Source organism: Neovison vison, chromosome 14 (assembly GCF_020171115.1).
Source record: "Neovison vison isolate M4711 chromosome 14, ASM_NN_V1, whole genome shotgun sequence".
In the NCBI taxonomy this organism is placed as follows: Eukaryota; Metazoa; Chordata; class Mammalia; order Carnivora; family Mustelidae; genus Neogale; species Neogale vison.
This window is the reverse complement of record NC_058104.1, coordinates 152,256-165,847: the sequence shown is the minus strand read 5'-3', so window position 1 is coordinate 165,847 and position 13,592 is coordinate 152,256. Positions and strand designations below refer to the sequence as shown.

General features: G+C 64.1%; 1 protein-coding gene across 4 annotated transcripts; it reads left to right on the top strand.

Moving 5' to 3' along the window:
• The first annotated feature begins 2,582 nt into the window (after positions 1 to 2,582).
• On the top strand, positions 2,583 to 13,438 carry SLC9A3R2 (SLC9A3 regulator 2). 4 transcript variants are annotated; one of them, XM_044233179.1, is made up of 7 exons: positions 2,583 to 2,810; positions 5,234 to 5,434; positions 10,625 to 10,804; positions 12,071 to 12,224; positions 12,302 to 12,345; positions 12,880 to 12,942; positions 13,196 to 13,438. In XM_044233179.1, exons 1-7 carry the CDS (start codon positions 2,598 to 2,600, stop codon positions 13,352 to 13,354), a joined length of 1,014 nt encoding a protein of 337 aa, XP_044089114.1. In that variant the 5' UTR covers positions 2,583 to 2,597; the 3' UTR covers positions 13,355 to 13,438. The 4 variants fall into 4 exon arrangements, with proteins under 4 accessions (XP_044089114.1, XP_044089111.1, XP_044089113.1 ...); XM_044233176.1 differs by having other exon boundaries at positions 2,598 to 2,810; positions 12,880 to 12,945; XM_044233178.1 differs by lacking the exons at positions 2,583 to 2,810; positions 5,234 to 5,434 and adding an exon at positions 8,123 to 8,271.
• Positions 13,439 to 13,592: the final 154 nt, after the last annotated feature.

Sequence of the window (13,592 nt, the reverse complement as noted above, 5' to 3'; positions counted from 1 at the left end):
CTGCAGCGGGCCTCGCGGATCACCTCCCCTGGCCTGGTGCCGGGCGACCCAAACGCCTTATAGCCCCTGCGCACCGCTCTTCTGGTCTTTGTCATGCTGTTTTTTTGGCCGGTTTCTCTGCCTCCCACTTCTGTCTCACGTAGAGCCCGCGGCTGGCGGAAGGGCATGGGAGAGTTTGCCCGGAGAGCCGCTGGGTTCGCTTTCCCTGCGTTTGTTCATTGGGCCCCCATCCTTAACGTGTTCCCCTCACCCATTCCGGCTACCCCTGCGGAATCTACCTGCCCTTCTCCCTGCCGCCTTTATCCTGCGCCTGTTAACCACCCCCCTTGTTACTCTCTGATGTTGCCTTTGTTACTCTGTTACCTTCCTGGTCCTTCCCAGCTTCTTTTCTGCTTTGGAGCCTCCTTTGTTTCCCTGTGATGCAGTGTTCTGGCCCCTGGCTGGGACCACATGTCCCTGGTTACTCCTCCCTCATCTTTGCAGACTGGTTGAGGCTGATCCTGGGAGTTTCTGTGCTGGGGCGGCGATCTCCAAGGGAGGTCCTCCCCATAGGACCAGGCGCTCCTATTTCTCTACCCCAGCCTGGGGGCTCCCATCCAGCTACCTCCCTAGACTCTGGCATGGCCCCATGCCACAAACTGCCAGACTACCCCAAAGCCCCATCCGGGCTGGTATGTGGTAGACGGCACCCGTGGCACAGCCTTCAGGAGCAGCAGCACCAGGCTGGGTCCAGAGAGGCAGTCACAGACCGGACAAGCCAGCTCTGGACAGGCAAGCAGACAAATGGAGGTGGCCAGCTCAGCGGGAGCCTATGGCTGCATCAGCCAGGAACTTAGAGGTGGGGGTGGGGAAGCAGCCATGCAGTCTTGGCCTAAGTGGCTTTTAGGGGCAGCAGCCGGGTGTGGACACCCAAGGGGCTGGGACCCAGGAGGCTGCCCAGAGGAGAGCCTGTGCTTGGGTGGGGCCTGGGCGCCCAGGCTAAGGGCACTGGAGAGGGGAGAAGGAGCAGCAAGGGCGGGGACCCGAACTGAGCCTGCTTCTGCCCCCATGGGGAACTGTATGGGCTGGTTATGCCTGACCCCCGGGGACCAGGTATGTGCAGGGGTCTGGGCAGGCTGGGGAGGGGCAGGCTGAGGGGGAACTCAGCTGTCTTCCTGTATCTGAGGCTGAGAAAGAGCTCCATGATAAAGTGTGGACTTGGACTCTCACAGCAGTGCCTAAGAGGAGCTGGGGAACCTTGCCTAGGTCCCATTCCTCTCTAGAACTCAGTTTCTTTTTTTTTTTTTTAAGATTTTTTTTTTTATTTATTTGACAGAGATCACAAGTAGGCAGAGAGGCAGGCAGAGAGAGAGGAGGAAGCAGGCCCCCTGCTGAGCAGAAAGCCTGATGTGGGGCTCGATCCCAGGACCCTGGGATCATGACCTGAGCCGAAGGCAGAGGCTTTAACCCACTGAGCCACCCAGGCGCCCCTAGAACTCAGTTTCTTGATCTGCAAAATGGCCTGAGCACCCTTGGGATTTTCCAGATAAAGTGTACTCAGAGGCACGACAAAGCATAACCAATTTTCTGTTGTCATTCTTGTCTGGTTGGGGGAAGGGGCACTCATGCTGGGGATAGGAGCTAGACGCTAGGGGAGAAGGATGGAGGGAAGGGTGGGCTGGGGTCAGGGGGTGGGTCACAGGGGCTAGTTCATGGAAGCAGTTTCTCTGAGCACTGATCACAAGCCAGAGGTCAGAGGCCAAAGTCCTGGATACATGTCATCTCTCCCTGGGATGAGCAGGGGCACAAGTGAGGGTCCCTGGCAGAGACAGTTGTGTGTTGGGGGATGGGCAATGTTTAACAGACATCCCCAGCACAGATAAGCAAAAAACGATATCCTGGGGAGGGCGGGAGCCACCTGGTAACTGGCCTCCAGAATATAGGGGCGGGCTGCTGCCTTTCATTTCCAAACTCCTTTTTGCCTCCTGGACCATCTTGGGACTCCGCTGGTCTAGGGCAGCTCTGGGTGTAGGACAGATCCCCAGACAGAGACAGCGAGGGGGCAAGGGAGGGTGTGTTCCCGAGGATGGAGGACAGAGCTGTGGCCGTTGTTCTTATCCTCCGCCCCCATGTGGATTTGTTTGGCCTGAGGACCCCTTCTCCACTCCTCTCTCAGGTCAAGAGCCCGCTTCCGTGTCACGAATGCATACAGTTGGTGCTCAATAAATGTTCTTGGACTAGGAGGCAAAGGCGCTGGCGCCAGGGAGGCTGCCCAGAGTCCGGGGGAGACAGAGGGGGTCCCAAAGCCCTGCGGACTCCTCCGCCCCCGGGACTGGCAGGGTGCCGAGTCCGGCCGCAGCCAGGACCGGCCGGGACTCGGGGCGGGGGCGGCCCCACCGAGGAGGCGGGGAAGGGGCGGGGGCGGGGGCGGCGCCGCAGCCCGAGCCTGAGCCCGAGCCCGAGGCGACGGGAGCCGAGCGGGAGCAGCCGAGGGCGCCGCCGGGTCCCCAACGCCGCCGCCGCCGCCGCCTCCGCGCCCGTCCCCCGCGCCCCTGCCTGCCCGCGGCAGGCGTCAGCGCCGTGGCCGGCCGGTGGTCGGCCGGTGGGCAGCCGCCGCCATGGCCGCCCCGGAGCCGCTGCGGCCGCGCCTGTGCCGCCTGGTGCGCGGCGAGCAGGGCTACGGCTTCCACCTGCACGGCGAGAAGGGCCGCCGCGGGCAGTTCATCCGGCGCGTGGAGCCGGGCTCCCCCGCCGAAGCGGCCGCGCTGCGCGCCGGGGACCGGCTGGTCGAGGTCAACGGCGTCAACGTGGAGGGCGAGACGCACCACCAGGTGGGTGCCCGCGCCCCGCCCCCCGCCCGCCGCCCCGCCGGGCCCCCTCCCCGGGGAGCGCCTCCCCGCCTCGCGCTCCCTCGCGCGGGGCGCCAACGACCACGGCTTCGGGCGCTGCGTGCGCCCAGGCCTCGGCGCCCTGCCCGGGGCGGGAGGGGGTCGCACGAGGGCCTGCGTGGGTTCCCGCTACGAGGTGGCGGACGTGGCCACGGAGGCAGCGGCCGCCGGCCTCCTTGCTCCCCTCTCCGCCTCAGCCAGCTGGCTCCTGCGCCGGGGAGGGGGCATCCTGGCAGGGAGGGGCCCGCAGTGCGGCTCCGGGCCCTGGGCCCCAGCGCTGGAGTCTCCTTCGGGCCTCAGTGTGCAAGGAGTGCAGGCGTCAGTCACCCTGGGGGGTCTCCATGCCTGGCGGGGGCCTGAGTGCTTGTCTGTGAGTGTAAACACGTGCTTGTGTACACAGCTGGGTATGTGTGTGTACACGTCCCTCTGGGGGTCACGCATGTGTGACCACATCTGCCCCCCCGGGGTACCTGTACCCCCCAGTGAGGGCACACCTGTATGTGTGTGTGTGTGCACGTGCTGCACTGTACGTGTGAATGTGCACCTCTAGGTATGTGTGCGCGCACAGATCTGCAGTCCGGTGTGTGTGTGTGTGTGTGTGTGTGTGTCCGGGCCCATGGGTCTGCCTGCCTGGCTGGGTGTAATAGTTAGTGTGTGTTGGCAGGTCAGTGTACTAATGTGTGTTTTGGCTGATGGCGTCTGGGTTCCTTAGAGTCGCTGCTGGTGGCAACACGTCCTCGTTGGAGGCCGCCCGGCCCTGTAGGAGCCGCTGCCGCGGCCCCCTGCCTCCTGCCACTGGGGACGAGGGCCAGAAGGAGGGCAGGGTCTGTTCTGGCAGGTTCTGCTCCCTGGGGACTCTATCTCCCACTGGCCAGGGACTCGGCTGGAGTCAGTCCAGCTCCCTCCACCCCTTCTGCTCAGGGTTCTTGGTGTCCTCCCCAGCCCCTGTGAGTCTGTGACCCGTCTGCGTGGCCAGCCCTGGGGCCTAGAGATTAGTAAATTGGTTCTTGGCTGCACCAGCAGCTGAACTCCTTCTTCTACCCCTGAGGCCTCTGCCTGTCTGTCCGTCTGCCTACCTTCTGTCCTGCACCCAGAGTTTCAGCTGGATAAAGCTGTTTGCTGAAGGAGGGTGGCGGTGGGCCGGAGATCTGGGCTCGGCAGACCACAGGGAGGGGCTGGCACAGTGTCACCTGGCTTTGGGTTAACCGTCACTGCCAGCCCTAGCCCCAGAGCACCTGCTTCTTCCAGGCTCCCAGGTGCTGGTCTCTGTAGCTCTCGCTCAGAACCATGCTGGCCCAGGAGGGAGCAGGTGCAGTCACAGCTCCCATTCTCCAGATAAGGAAGCTGATGTTTGAGGATATCAAGCGTCTAGGTTGAGTCCCACAGTCAGGAAGCCGCAGGGTGCTGGGGTCCTCCAGTGGCTCTCACCAGGAGAGGGGGGGGGACAGAGGAGGGCCCAGGGAAGATGGGCCTGGTTCACACCCTCATATCTGTTGACAGCTTCTGCTGAGCAGCTGATGAGGGCCCACTCTGCCTTCCCCCAACACTTGGGGTGGGGGTCTTGTCCTTCCTACCCCGATGCCCAGGGGGCACTGACCACTCCTTCTCCCTGCACACCACACCCCGACATGCACACTCCATGACCCAGCACGTGCTCTGGACACTTCACAGACACCTGCATAGGTACGCCAGTGCTCCCAACGCCACACTTGTCCCACAGGGGGCCTCTGTTGGCTCTGAGCCCTGCTTCCCAGGCTGTGTGTGGGTGCCCAGCGGGTTCCTTGCCTCGGGAACCAGGCCTTCCCGTCTCTGCAGGTCCGGCAGGAACAGGGGGTCAGGGTCCGGTCTGGAGGCAGATGGAGAGCACAGAAGCAGGGGTTTCGACATCCATGCTCCACTACTGAGCACAGCAGTGGACGCAGATCCCCAGACGGGGACCTAGGGAGAGCCCTTGTTCCCTCAACCCCAGACCGAAAGATAGACCCTGAATGTACACCTTCCCACACATCCGTGCACACACGCACATCCTAAAAACCCCAGACTTAGCCGTGCACCGCCTTCCAGACCGCCTGACTGCTTCACCCAGCTTCCCAGCCCCTCCTGGACCAGACCCGGGGCGAGGCGAGGCTCCCCAGTGACCCTGTAGCCCTCACAGCCCCGAATCAGGAGTGCTGGGTAAAGAGGGAGGGAGCTGCTGGGGCCCCGGGGGTGGGGGGCGGAGCCGGCGGGCCTCTCGGTCCAGCCACCCACCCCTGGTAGGCCAGCTGCCGTCCCACCAGCCGGGGCCAGCCCTGGGTGGCGCCGCTGTCCATGTGCTGCCCAGAGTGCCGACTGCTGACCTGCTCCCCCCAACCTGCCCGGCCCAGGTGGTGCAGAGGATCAAGGCTGTGGAAGGGCAGACTCGGCTGCTGGTGGTGGACAAGGAGACGGACGAAGAGCTCCGCCGGCGGCAGCTGACCTGCACCGAGGAGATGGCGCATCGAGGGCTTCCACCCGCCCACGACCCCTGGGAGCCAAAGCCGGACTGGGCACGTGCAAGCAGCCTGGGCTCCGAGGCTGGCCAGAAGGTACGGCGGGCTCGCATGCGGGGGAGCCCCGACTTCTCCCACAACCGCGTGTCTGCCGCTTGATGGCAGCCAGTCTCCCCCTCGCTCACCTCCAGAAGTCTCCATCCCCTCTGCCTCTTGGGGCGACTGGTGACTACCGTCTTGCCTATTTGGGGCCACTCTTTCTGCCCTCAGCCTGTGTTCTGAGCCAGGTGGGCCCAGGGGAGCGTGACCTTGGTCCCTGGCCCCCTGTCTCTGGCCCTCTTCCCCAGGATACCCATCAGAGCTTCCTGGCCTTGGAAAGGTCTCTCTGATGAGCCCACCCTAGTGGCTGACGGAACTGGCAAGGGTCTGCTGGGAGGTCCCGGGACGGATCAGATCGCGGCTGGCTCTGTGTTCATGTCAGGTGTCTGCCTGTCTAAGGAGCCTGCTTGTGCTGGGAAGGCCTTGGGAGGTAGGGCCTGGTCCTCCTCTGTGGGCAGTGCGTGGTTGGGGACAGCCAGGGACACTGTCTAAGCTGGGTCCTCAGTTTGGGGTCTACAGCGGTTGGGGTGCTTTTTCCTTCTTGCATCTGCTCCAGGCCAGAAGAGCTAGAAGATGTGTTTGTGTGGGGGGCTGCTGTTCTACTGACTTCTGTGTGGCAGGACTTGGGGGCGTCCTACTTTAGGGGGGCCAAGAGGAAGAGCCTGACTCTGCTTGTTCTGCACGCTCTCTCGTTCTCTTTCTCTCTTTTTTTTAAAGATCTTATTTTTTTTCCCTTTCTTTGAGAGAAAGGTGGGGGGTGGGAGAGAGAGATCGGTAGGAGGGGTAGAGGGAGAGGATCCCCAGCCAGTCTCCCCACTGAGTGTGGAGCCTGATCCCGGTCTTGACATTGGGCTTGATCTCACGACTCAATGAGATCATGACCCTGAACGCAAACCACCCCGGTGCCCTGATCATTCTATGCTCTTGAAACCCCATGGCACCGTTTCTTATGCCCGTTTTGCCTTTTTTTCAAAAAGATATTGTTTGATAGAGAGAGAGTGAGAGAGTGCACAAGCAGGGGGAGTGGGAGAGGGAGAAGCAGGCTCCCCAGTGAGCAGGGAGCCCCACGTGGGGCTCGATCCCGAGACCCCAGGATCATGATCCAAGCCGAAGGCAGACGCTCAAGGGACTGAGCCACCCAGGCGCCTTTTTTTTTTTTTCTTTAAAGAAATTCAATTCCAGTGGTTTCCCCAGATCCCACTTTGAGACCCACTGGCCTCATGCCGGTGAAGGTGTGAGAGCTGAAGTTTCCGGGTGTGCGAGTCTCCGGTGTGAGCTGGCTGTGCCCGGGTCTCTGGGGGAGACGGCATTTCAGGCGGGAAGCCAGCCTAGGCACAGGCCTGGGTCTGAACCCTGAGGATGCTTTTTGTTCCTTGGGCTCCAGAGGCCAGCGGGGATGGTCGGGGGGCCCAAGTAAGGGGGAATCCAAGTCGGCTGTGGGGTTTCAGGGAGTCCTGGGCTGATGTGCGGGCTGCTCTGGCTCCCTGGCCGGCCAGCGGGCTGGAGCCCCTCTCCTTCAGGGGCGTCTTACCTCCCAGAGGAAGCGCCCCTCCCCTCCAGGCATTTGTCCATTGATTTAGACACAAACGCTGAGTTCACCTTCCTGTGGAAAAATCCGCCCTGGGGCTTATCTGTAGGGTGGGGTGCTGAGGCACCTTGTCCTTGGGTGGGACCTTCCCCCTCTGCTATTTCAGGCTCTGGGAGCCGCAGGAAGCCTTAGGAGGGGGCTTCCTCTGGGCGTATTTTTAGAGGAACAAAGTGGGGCCTGACTAGCAGGGTTCTGTGGTGGGGGCTGGCCTGGGGATGGGGCTTGCAGGGGAGGCCCAGAGGACAGGGTCAAGCCCTCCCTCCTGCTGTCTAACAGGCTGAGTTCAGAGGGTCTGGAGGAAGAGCCGGGCCTTGGCTGACCTCCCCAAACCGACCGGCGGTCAGGGTGCCTGGGAGGGGGTGCCCGCAGGCAGGATGGCCGGGTGGGATGGACGGCTTGGGCTCTGGTGCAGAATGAAGCGTCCCACCATTCATTCATAAGGGCCAAGCTGGGAGTCAGGGGCCCTTGAGTTACTCCTGGCCTCTCTGTTCCTTGTCCCCCATTCTGGCTGGGCTGGGGGAAGTGGGGCTGGGGAGGGCACTGAGGGGGCAGGCCCTCCCATGGGGGTGCTGTGGGGTCCTAGTCAATGGTGACTCAGCCAGGCCAGCTGCAGCGCAGCTGATCCTGACAGTGACAACAGGGGACAGCCCCTGCACAGACGGGGCAGGCTGCGATGCTGGGGCCGTGGAGGTGGGGACAGAGCTGGGCCCCCACCCCGGTTCCACAGGTCCTTGGGTGCACGTGAGTGGGAGTCCTGTGGGGGCTCACCGCCTAGTATGGGGGCCCTTGTGCCTGTGGGAGAGCCCTGGGAGCCTCAGCAGGACTGTCTCCTGCTGTGGCGCCGGGGACCCCTCCCTGGCCTCCCTGTCCCCCCAGCCCCGGGTCCTGGGGGCAGGGCAGGGCCTCCCAGCAGCTTCCTTCCTTCCTTTCTTGGGACTGAAACCTAGCCAGTACGGGGTGCCTAGCTGGGGCCTGAGCAGGGGAGGGGGACTCAGCCGCCACCCTGCTCCCCAAAGTGACTCAGGCCACCCCCCCGTCCCCACCCATCCCTGGGGAGCTGGGGCCACTGTGGGAGGTGGATAAATGGGTGGTGGCCTGGGCTGGCTGGAGACTTTAGGCCACTTCAGCTGGACACTCGGTGCCTGCCACTTCTCTCCTGCCTCCCATGGCCCGCTCTGGGGATGCCACACTGCTGGCCCCAGCCGCAGGAGCCTCTCCACAGAGACCGTCCTGGGGACTCGCGCAGGTCAGCCTGGGTGGGGGCAGGGTAGGCAAGGAGGACCCCCAGCAACCCAGCTTAGCCCATGTCCCTCAGGGTCAGGAGAGGGGATTGGGGATGCCCCGGTGACCCTGGTGCGAGCAGGCTGGACCCTGAGCAACAATGGGGGCCTTTCTCTGCCAGGGCTGGTGAGTCACCATCTGGGGGGGCACAGCCCGGCTCCTGGGGTACCCCCAAGCCAGCGTCTTTGTCTGGTCACTGCTCGGCTTTGAGACCAGGGCTTGTCCAGCTCCGGGGCTGCCTGATGGAGAGAGCCAGTGGGAGCCCGAGGGCCTGGCTGGGAAGCGGCAGGAAATGCTCCGAGCCTGGGCAGGGAGGCAGGAATGTGAGCGATGCGGAGCCTGCACGCCCCCTCCTGACCCACTGCTGCACGGGCCTCTCCACGCAGCCTGCCCCTGCCCCAGCACAGCTCTCAGCCTGGGGGTCGGGTGTGGGGGACGGGGCTCCTTGGGTGCTGCTGGGAAGGAGAGCATTAGGGCAAGACTTCCAGAGAAGGCTCTCGGCTGGTGCGGTGAGCAGTGGGCGTGCTGGGCCGAGGCAGGAGGATGGCCAGGATGGTCCCAAACCCGGATGTGACTTCAGCCTGGCCTCATGGCCCCGGATGCCCCCCCAGTCCTGCTTCCTGTTTGGGGACCTCAAGAGACCCGCCAGGGAGGTCACTATGGAGGGCGTGAGAAGAAGCCGCAGGGCTTAGCGCCAGGGCTGTCCTCTCAAACGCGTGTGTCGCCGTGTAGTGGGTTGCAAGCCTGTGTCTGTGTGTCTGGTCTCTGGCCGCGCACCGCTCACACCTGGGCCCGGTCATACCTGCCGGGTGTGCTTGGTCCTGGCTGTGGCTTTGCTCCCGACCTGTCAGCCTCGGCACCTGGGCTCCAGCAGCCTGGATTGGAGAGGCACCGCTGTGGGGGGCTTGGCGTGGGGGGACTCCTAGTCTGTGCCTCCAGATGTGTCTGGGAGAGGGAATGAATCTGGGTGGGGGGCCCTGGGGCACTTGGGGGGGTCTCACTCCCATCCCTTCAGCCCATGTTGAGCAGAGGAACCCCTGGGGGATCGAGGAGCCGCTGTCCTGCCCCTTGAGTCCCTGGGGTTATGGGGATAGCGGTGGCCTGCGGTTGTGATCCCAAGGACATGGGTGGGTAGGCTTTGGGGGTCCGGGAAGGGGTCCCAGAGGAGGGGTGCAGGCTGGGCAGGAAGAGGGTGTTCTGCACAAGTTAGGGGCCCAGAGCCAGGGCCTTCCACCTGCCCTGTGAGAAAACAAGCGCTTGGGTCCACAGCCAGGTGGACTGGCAGGCCAAAGGGCTCAGGGTCAGATTTGAGGTTTAAGAATGAGCTCAGAGGCCCCGAGGCTGGAAGTGGTTGGGGGGTGGCCTGAGCAGCAAGGGGCAGGTGCCTAGGGCCTGGACAGCTTCCCTGAGGGTGAGGTAGGTGGAGTGTCAGGGAGGGGCCCCAGAGAGCACCCTCACCCTGCACACACTCCCCTGCATGCGCACCGGAGTCCTGAGCAGCCCCGGAAACCCGAGCCGCTGCCCGCCCGCGCACTCCGGCCACCGGCCATGTTTAATTGAGCACTCGCAGCCGCTGGGCACTGTGGTCCCGGCCCCAGGCCGTGGCTGGGTGGGGGTCCTGGGGCCTGGACCCCAGCCACACGGCCCCCTGACCCACAGCCCTGTACCGCAGGATGCCAGAGGTAAAGCCCGGCGAGGCCCTGGGTAGTCGATGGGGGGGTGCTCGGGGCATCGTGGGCCTTCCGTGTCCGGGTTGGGAGGGTGGGACGGCGGGTCCCCCCCTTGGCTTCCCTGGGCTCAGGCCCCTGCGCCCTGTCCCTGGGCCCTGTGGGGGTGGCGGTGGCTCCAGCTGGCTCTGGAATGTGAGAGAGGCCACAAAACAAACAAAACAAACGTCAGCCTCTCGCTTGGGCAGGGCAGCGGGAGGGGTTGCACCCAGGACGCTGTGCTGAGTGGCAGCTCCTAGGACCCTGGCCTGGGTTCAGCGCTGCCCATTAGCAGGTCCCCTCGCACCCTGTAAAGCCCCTGGTCCCACGTGAGGCTGTTTGAGATTCGGAAACTGAGGTTCTGCTCGAGATCCTGCTGCTGGAGCTCGGCCCCAGACAGCCCAGCAGGGCCCCCAGACGTGGGTACAGTGTTTGTCCCTGAGACCCGGGGCTGCCGGGTGGGCCGTGATACTGAGTGTGGATTTGGGGTTCCTCTCACCCTTCTCCACTGCAGCTGCATTCTGGGGCCAAGGCCTGGCAGGGGGCTGGGTCAGGGGCCTCGGGGGTGGGGTGGGAGAGATCAGAACTCAGCCTGGTCTCATGCACTTGCAGGATGTCGGTGGTCCCCCGAGGGAGCTACGCCCTCGGCTCTGCCACCTACGGAAGGGCCCGCAAGGGTACGGGTTCAACCTGCACAGTGACAAGTCCCGGCCAGGACAGTATATCCGCTCCGTGGACCCAGGCTCGCCGGCCGCTCACTCTGGCCTCCGCGCCCAGGACAGACTCATCGAGGTACCTGTCATGGAGTTTTCAGGGTGCTGGCTGTCACCAAGCGTGTGTCTGGGCCCGATAGCCCCGAGAGTGTGTCTGGGTCCATGACCCCCACACAGAGTATATGTCTGGGCCCGTGTCCCCCACCCCGAGCGTGTGTCTGTGCCCGTGTCCCCCTGAGCATGTGTCTTGGTGTGTCCCCCCCAGGCATGTGTCTGGGCCCCTGTCCCCCTGAGCGTTTGTCTGGGCCCGTGTCCCCCAGAGCGTGTGTCTCTGTCCATGTCCCCCCAGTCATGTGTCTAGGCCTGTGCCCCTCACACAGAGTGTGTGTCTGGGCCCATGTCCCCCACCCGGAGCGTGTGTCTGGGCCCCTGCCCCCAGAGCGTGTGTCTTGGCCTGTGTTCCCCCGAGTGTGTGTCTGGGCTCTTGTCCCCCTGAGCGTGTGTCTGGTCCCGTGTCCCCCACCTCGAGCGTCTGTCTGGGCCCTTGTCCCCCTGAGTGTGTGTCTGGGCCTGTGTCCCCCTGAGCATGTGTCTTGGCCCATGTGCCCCCCCGAGTGTGTGCCTGGGCCCCTGCTCCCCCAAGCATGTGTTTGGGTCTTTGTCCCCCAGAGCGTGTGTCTCTGCTCGTGTCCCCCACCCCAAGCGTGTGTCTTGGCCCGTGTGCGCCTGAGTGTGTGTCTGGGTCCCTGTTTCCCTGAGCTTGTGTCTGGGCCTCTGTCCCCCCGAGCATGTGTCTCCACCGTGTTCCCCCGATTATATTTCTAGGCCCATGCCCCTCATGCAGAGTGTGTGTCTGGGCCCCTGTCCCCCAGAGCATGTGTCTTGGCCTATGTTCCCCTGAGCGTGTGTCTGGGCCCGTGTCCCCCAGAGTGTGTGTCTGGGCCCCTGTCCCCTGGAATGTGTGTTTTGGCCTGTGTTCCCCCGAGTGTGTGTCTGGGCCCCTGTCCCCCCGAGCGTGTGTCTGGCCCCATCCGCCAGAGTGTGTGTCTGGGCCTGTGTCCCCTGGAGGAGCGTGTGTCTGGGCCCGTGTCCTGCAGAATGTGTCTGGGCCCGTGTCCCCTTGAGCATGTCTCCGCCCATGTCACCCCAAGCGTGTTTCTGGGCAGGGAAGTCTTTGCTGGGAAGAGGAGAGATGCTGGGAACTTGAGCTGACATTCCTCTGGCTGCCACGGCTGGTGACAATATCAATGAATATTTGATGCCACACCTGGCTGGGTGGCTCGCGGCGAGGGGGCCTGTGGGGGCCTGACCTCTGGCAGGGCTGACCCCACGCTGTTGGGGGCAGGTGAACGGGCATAACATTGAGGGGCTGCGCCACGCAGAGGTGGTTGCCAGCATCAAGGCGCGGGAGGACGAGGCCCGGCTGCTAGTGGTGGACCCCGAGACGGACGAGTACTTCAAGCGGCTGCGGGTCACGCCCACTGAGGAGCATCTGGAAGGTGGGCTGCTGCCTGGGGGCCTGGGGATGGGGTGGAGCCTGGGGGCCTGGGCAGCCCCTGACACCCTGTCCCCACAGGTCCACTGCCATCACCAGTCACCAACGGGACCAGCTCTGCCCAGGTGAGAGGGTGGGAATGGACCAGGTGGGCCCAGGAAACTGTAGGGGCACCTCTAGGGATCCCCAGGCCTGACTGAGTCCCCCACCTCAACATCTCCTTGTGTTGGTGTGACAGTGAGACCCAGTCTAAACCTCATGCTCCCTGTGGGTCCTGGCCCGGGTCAACCACACCCCCAGCCCCATGGGGCTCTTGGCCTTGTTATTCCCTCTGCCCAGCACTGGCCGGCGACCTGGAGTCCCCCTTCGTCACCCCTTGGGAAGGGGTTCCCCCCCAAGGGGATGCTCTTGGGGGTGATCCCTATTGTAAGCTGGCCAGGGCCGGCTCTCCAGCCCTCTGCAGCACCTGTCCAATCACTGCCGGGTGTCCCGCATGCTGCTCAGGCTGGGCCTGGAGCACAGTAGAGGCTCGGCGCCTGCTGCAGGACAGAAGAAGAGATGTGGCTCTGATGTGTGCATGCGTGCGCCTGTGTGTCTGTGGGGGCCCCCTGGCTCCTGGGCAGGGTCCCTGAAGCCACACCTTGCCCTTGGTTTCCCAGCTCAATGGTGGCTCAGCGTGTTCGTCCCGAAGTGACCTGCCTGGCTTAGACAAGGACACTGAGGTAGCAAGTGCCCGCCCACCTCCACTGCTTTGTTCACACACGAGGGGGGGGGCGGTCAGAGGCCTTGGGGGTGGGCTTTTATATAGCGGATGGCCTGGGCAGTGGGGACATCCCCTCTAGGATGCCCCGTTGGGCCCGCTGCCCCAGCCCCGCCTGGTGGCCTGGGGCGTGAGCTCCCTGGGAGCGATCATGGGATGAGGGCTTGGGTCCATGGCTCACTCTGGCCCCCTGCCCGCTCTGCCCCCCACCCCAGGACAGCAGCACCTGGAAGCGGGACCCCTTTCAGGAGAGTGGTCTCCACCTGAGCCCCACGGCAGCCGAAGCCAAGGAGAAGGCGAGAGCCACCCGAGTCAACAAGCGGGCGCCACAGATGGACTGGAACCGGAAACGCGAGATCTTCAGCAACTTCTGAGCCCCTCCCCGCCTGTCTGCACGACCCTCGGGCCCGGCCCCGCGGGCCCTGCCCAGAGTCCCCCAAGCCTCAGCGGACTGGAGGGGGTGCTTCCTCACTCCCAGAAGCTGTGCTGGTCCCACCACCACCCAGGAACCAATGTGCACCCCAGTGAGCCCTGTCCTGCCCCTCCCCCGACCTGCTGGGTGCTGGATAGGGGAGAGGGGGCCCCTCTCGAGGTAGAAGAGAGTGTCAGGGA

Coding starts and splice junctions, on each gene's coding strand:
- SLC9A3R2 (XM_044233176.1), top strand. CDS start 2,598: ATGGCCGCCCCGGAGCCGCTGCGGCCGCGCCTGTGCCGCCTGGTGCGC. Junction 10,805..12,070: donor CCCAGGACAGACTCATCGAG/GTACCTGTCATG, acceptor TGTTGGGGGCAG/GTGAACGGGCATAACATTGA. Junction 12,946..13,195: donor TAGACAAGGACACTGAGGTA/GCAAGTGCCCGC, acceptor CCCCCACCCCAG/GACAGCAGCACCTGGAAGCG.